This window comes from Cydia fagiglandana, chromosome 13 (assembly GCF_963556715.1).
Source record: "Cydia fagiglandana chromosome 13, ilCydFagi1.1, whole genome shotgun sequence".
In the NCBI taxonomy this organism is placed as follows: Eukaryota; Metazoa; Arthropoda; class Insecta; order Lepidoptera; family Tortricidae; genus Cydia; species Cydia fagiglandana.
In genome coordinates this window covers 11,385,784-11,391,293 of record NC_085944.1, presented here as the reverse complement: position 1 = coordinate 11,391,293, position 5,510 = coordinate 11,385,784, and the positions used below count along the sequence as shown (strand labels likewise).

At 35.4% G+C, this 5,510-nt stretch overlaps 1 protein-coding gene across 1 annotated transcript; it reads right to left on the bottom strand.

Annotated features, from left to right (window-relative positions):
* Window positions 1-4,296: 4,296 nt before the first annotated feature.
* Window positions 4,297-4,996, bottom strand: LOC134669804 (BET1 homolog). The gene has a single exon (XM_063527426.1). The coding sequence runs from the start codon at window positions 4,755-4,757 to the stop codon at window positions 4,419-4,421; it is 339 nt and encodes a 112-aa protein (XP_063383496.1). The 5' UTR covers window positions 4,758-4,996; the 3' UTR covers window positions 4,297-4,418.
* Window positions 4,997-5,510: the final 514 nt, after the last annotated feature.

Below are 5,510 nucleotides of genomic sequence, written 5' to 3'. Positions count from 1 at the left end.
CTGTTTTAATTAGTAATTGAGAGGTTAACGAGTGGACTCCAGGCGCCCTAAGTAAGCCGCGACATAAATAGGACAGTACTGGCACAGAATAAATAATAGTACTATCTTGGTCAAGCAGTTCTTGTCAGTAGAAAAAGGCGGCAAATTTGAAAAATGTAGGCGCGAAGGGATAGCGTCTCATAGAAAATTTGAATTTCGCGCCTTTTTCTACTGACAAGATTTGCTTGACCATCTATACCGTACAGAAAGGAAGCTTCCTACAAAACCGAAGTTTGACAGCGGTTCAGGGTCGAATCATACTATCCCTTTCTAATATATGGCACTATCCCTTTCGGCTATTTAGGGTTGTCAAAATTTAAGTGATTATCTTATCTGTGGTCGTGCACGCAAAAGGAAGTCAAGTGGTGCCAACCCTAAAAATTGCTCGGAGGAATGCTGAGCCGAGCGGAGCCGAGTTAGGCCGAAGTCAGGAGCTTCGCACCCCTGGTCAGCGAACTGATATACATGGAAGTATTCTGTCCGCTCAGTTATGACCCAACGTAAACTATTCGATTGTAGGCGGTGCTTACAAACTATTCGATTCGCAACTTCAGTTCGTCCGAGATCACGAGTTCGTTCGTCAGTGACGGATGGCTAAATTGATTTATAAAAACAACGTTTTTTTGTTATTAAAAATGTCTTCATGTGTCGTGAAGTGGTGCAGAAGTTATTTTAGTTCATACCAAGGATAGTGGAATCACTTTTCACTTATATTAAACAGATAACTTCAGTAAAATTTGGAATAAACATGACGATTTGTTTTCAATACTACCGTGCTAAGCTAAAACGTAATAACTGCATACGACTTTCATAACAACATACGACTTTTTAAATTGCGAGGATAATAGGGATGGTGTTATGCCAAATGAAGTAGACTATTTTATTAACCTGTGCTTAGTTTAGGTATTTTCTATATAATTATAAATGTAGTAATGAATTATTTCTTACAGATTTGTATTTTCCTTTTTTATTTCATGAAATGGAGTTGTAAAAAAACTACCTAATTATTTCAAATTAATAATCAAATTTGATATTATCATTTTACATTACTTTCCATTCAGATTCCCACAAGATGCTATTCGCAGAGAACTATGGAAAAAAGCTATCCAATTAGAGAGACATGACATTAAGTGGATGCCTGGAAAGATATCTAGAATATGTTCTATTCATGAGATATAACTTGTGAGATAATCATTCCGGTCTTCTATATGTAGATACACTTCCACTGAATTAATTTAACATATACACACATTATCTGAAAATGTTGATCATTCGAATCCACCCTCTACCGTCACATATATGTAGGTTCTCTCTCAAGCCATTTCCGTCAGTATAAAAGAGCGGCAAATTTAGAAAATGTAAGCGTGCGAACGGGTGTGGTCTCATACAAAATTTTAATTTTGCACCTTTTTCTACTGACAAACTTGCTTGACCGGCTATATACATATAAAATATTTCCATTGGAACTGAAAGTGGGGATTTATTGTGACTCCGCCTATTCAAATATTTTTGACCCGATTCGTGTACCCATGTAAATTTTTCAGGCTGTATAGCCAGTCAGAATTCTAAGATCAAGTTTACCATACATTTACAATGGCGTACTTGATCTTAGAAAAACGGACAGACTATACCTGAATGTGACTTCGCACTGCCATACAAATTGATAATAAAATATACAAAATACTTATTATAGCGGAATACATTTATACAACAATGATATATTTACTTATGTTGAGTTAGTCTGTCATTTCACAACAACATTTTAACTAGTTATCTTTTAATCTGCATTAAATTATACGTTATACGTGTATTATTTGACTGGTTCTTCAATGTATAGCATAAACCTATCCCTGTCCAAGTCATATTCTAATCAAATATGAACCTCAAACTCTCAGCGGCCAGTACGTACAGCAAGAAGGTTATTAGCGGATTAATGTCGCTGATTGGTAGTTATTGACATTATATGCATTTCACCTACACTTAGCTATGTACCATTAGTGTAAAAAAGATGACTATTATTTTGTTTACCAGCTTTGATTACAGGCTCTGTAAACGCGTCGTCTTATTTAAATGTAGGCGTAATTTTGTATGTGTGCTAATTTGGCCCGAGAATTTGAACGGTAATGTTCCTAAAGGCGGTTTCCATACTAAATATATGCGTTCACCGCCCCTGGTACTGGGAAGATGGTGATATAATGGTGATGCTTATTATAAAACTCCAAGATCTCCGAGTCTAAAAAAAAAGAGCCGTTTTACGGTATGTATGCCCTTTTTGCAGTTTTCTTCTAAAGGACTTGATGAAGTTAATGACGACAGGGACGCAGCTATACGTTAGACACGGTAGAGATATCTACATCTCACATCTACCTATTACTGTGTGTCTGGTGTTGCTGATGCCTATTGATAAAAAACGCAACCAAGAAAATTTGTCCCGTCTGTACTGGCCTTTAGGAGATATAGTTGGTCAAACCAATTTGTCAGTCAGTAAGAACAAGAACCAGGAATCTATACTCATCCTTTTTGTTTTGGGTGCTAGTAATAGTGTAAGACAAAGATAGTATGATTCTCTCTGACTATGTTTGAATGAGACAGTCTTTTGACAAACTATAAATCAAATAAACACATCATTCTTTATATGTACTTATGTCATAAATCATTTTGGGAACAAAACATAATCTTAAATCTGAACGTACCCGGATGTTGTCACTGTCATTAACACGTGAAATAATATGTCAATGTCATGTTGTTTGAAAAGTATTAGTATTTTCCCCATAAGTTCCAAGAAAACAGGACTTTTAATAACACCAGTTGCATTTCAATAATAAATATGTACTGAGAGTAATAACACTAAATATGAATGGTCAAATTGACTGCCAATTCCTTACTGAAGACCGTATGACCAACCGTAAAGTTCTTTTTGAAGAAGCAATAATGTCTTCTAGATCTGGAAGAGTGCTCTACATCATGAAGGAAGAATTGGAGGAGCTACCAGAATTGTCTCAAGATTTGGTCTCTGTAGATCGGCACTATATGAAAATGATCAGTTTTTTATATGCAAAAAGCATAGAAACTTTAATAGAGAGTATTTCATCTTTACCTAGTTGGCAAAATGTACCTGCTACCATAATCCTGGATGATTTGAGCCTTTACTGTGGGACTGATAAGGTCCAAAATGCTTGTGGTATAGTTGCATTTCTCATAGACACTATCCGCAGTTGTGAAATGTTTCTAAAGCAGAAATGCAGATTGCTAATCTCGGTGACAAAGGACTCTGTCGGGAATGAGTACTGCAGTACTTTGAGTGATTTATATTTTTAGGACTTGAAAAGTAAACAATATTAAAATGTCTTTTTCTTTTGCATACAAAACCTGACACATCATACCTTTAAAAGATCATGCTTTTGTCCATTGGTTACTAGTTACTCAGCCCTTGAAAAGAAGGCAAGACTTTCTCAGTTTTTACCAGAAGAAAAAATGTGGAGTTTTTTTTTTACTACAAAACAATATTGATATGTCAATATCTACTTACACAAAAGGTTGGAAATCCCTGGTTAATTCAACATCAGTATAAGTTTTATTTTGCTATAGGTTTCTTTTGTAATCATAATAAACTTTTAATCTGTCAACATTGAAGAAATATACAGTACCAGCCAAAAATAAATCACCTTCAGGTTTTTTACAATTTGTTGCCAGATGTATCAAGGAGTTGTCTTAGTTAGGAGCATGCTTGAGCAGGGTTCATAAGAGCATCTACTTTATCTACTTATACCCAGACAATGTCTCAGCCTAGAAATCCCTACAAACAAAACCTATCAGTTTTGTATCTAAAATAATATCTGAAGGTTTTTGGAGAATAAACACGATTTTACTGACACTTCTGGGGATATCACTACTATCTACCAATTTCTTGAAAGAAAATAATTAACTGTACAGTCACCTGCAAAAATATGTAACTCTTCGAAGGCCTCAAAAATATGTGACACGCTCTTATGGCGCTACAAATAAGATCGTGTCAGATATTTTAGCGGCCTTCGTTGTTTAACTTTGCTAAAATAGAAATAGGTATATAATAGCTTAGAATTGCAGTAGATTTACACAATACAAACTCACTGGAGTACCTAAAGCTTACAGACTACAAAACCAGACGGAATGGATGAGAAAAATGCTTGAACATTTAGTAGTATATAATTTAATTTAGTACTTTACTTCAATTTGTATTGTTTAAAAGCATATAAATAATAAGTAACTAAGACTGTATTTTGCAAACTATTTATTTACATAATATTTGTATATAACAGTTTTTGTTACTTGATAAATAAATACATATGAACAAGAACAAGGTACAATTTGGAATTCAGTCATATAATTGTTTCACCAGATCACCTAAATTTCAAAACAATATAAAGTAGGAAGAAGACAAAAATCGAGAATAGAAACAAATAAAATACGTAGTAATTATGATTGCCTTTGCCCAGTCTTAATACTCGGCCCATGGTTTTCCCGAGAAAACCGGAGCTTCTGTCGACATCGTCATCAAGTCCACGTAAGATTTTGTCTTGATATCGGACTTCGTTGCCTATTTCTATCGACATATGCTTGAGGGTGCTGATCTTCCCGCTGAGCTCCTCTGCCATTTGATCGTTCTCGTGAGCGACTGCATCTTCTGTAGCCACCCTGGGAATGGGCTGGTACGCGTACCCGTCTCTAGCGCGTCTCATACTGCTTCGGCCCGCCGTCTTGCTGGATTGTTTTCTTCAAAACAAAGTTAAATTAGATTACGACAGTGTACTCTTCTTCCGTCGAGTGCCGTAGAACGTCACTGGTACTGGTATGGAGATGATTTCCTGATCAGTGATTAACTATGTAGCATTCTTTGTGTAGAGAATTAAACCTTTAGATACTATGTGATCCAAAAACAATATTTTTTAGGCAATAACTTGGCTAGGCATTTATGACAATGACAATTTATTGACAAATCATCATTGCGTTTTGTTACCTTGAGTATAAAAAGTAGTACCTACCAACTGGAGCTGATTTTATAGAATGGTTTTTATTCCTTTTCTAATCTTTCAATTTGATGAAATTACACACAGTTTAAATTACATTTTCAACTTTTTATATGTAATTATTTCAAACACAAAAAGCTCGTCACACCCAATTCAAAATAACTAAACGCTAATTGACAATTAGTGTTCGTTCAGAAATCAATTCAAAGTGATGAGTTTAGTTAAACCTCAAAAGGCGTAAATACATGAATGTATAGTAGGGTTGCCATAAGTGTGGGAGCTCAGACCGGGACATTTAACGAAAACCGGCCAAGTGCGAGTCGGACTCGCCTTCCAAGGGTTTCGTACATTACACAATTTTCAAGAATGTATATTTTGATGTGAAACGTGAGTGAAATGTTTAAAAAAGACCCGTAAGGGACAATCAAAAACTAAGTAACAAGTCCGACGCACGCTTGACTGCAT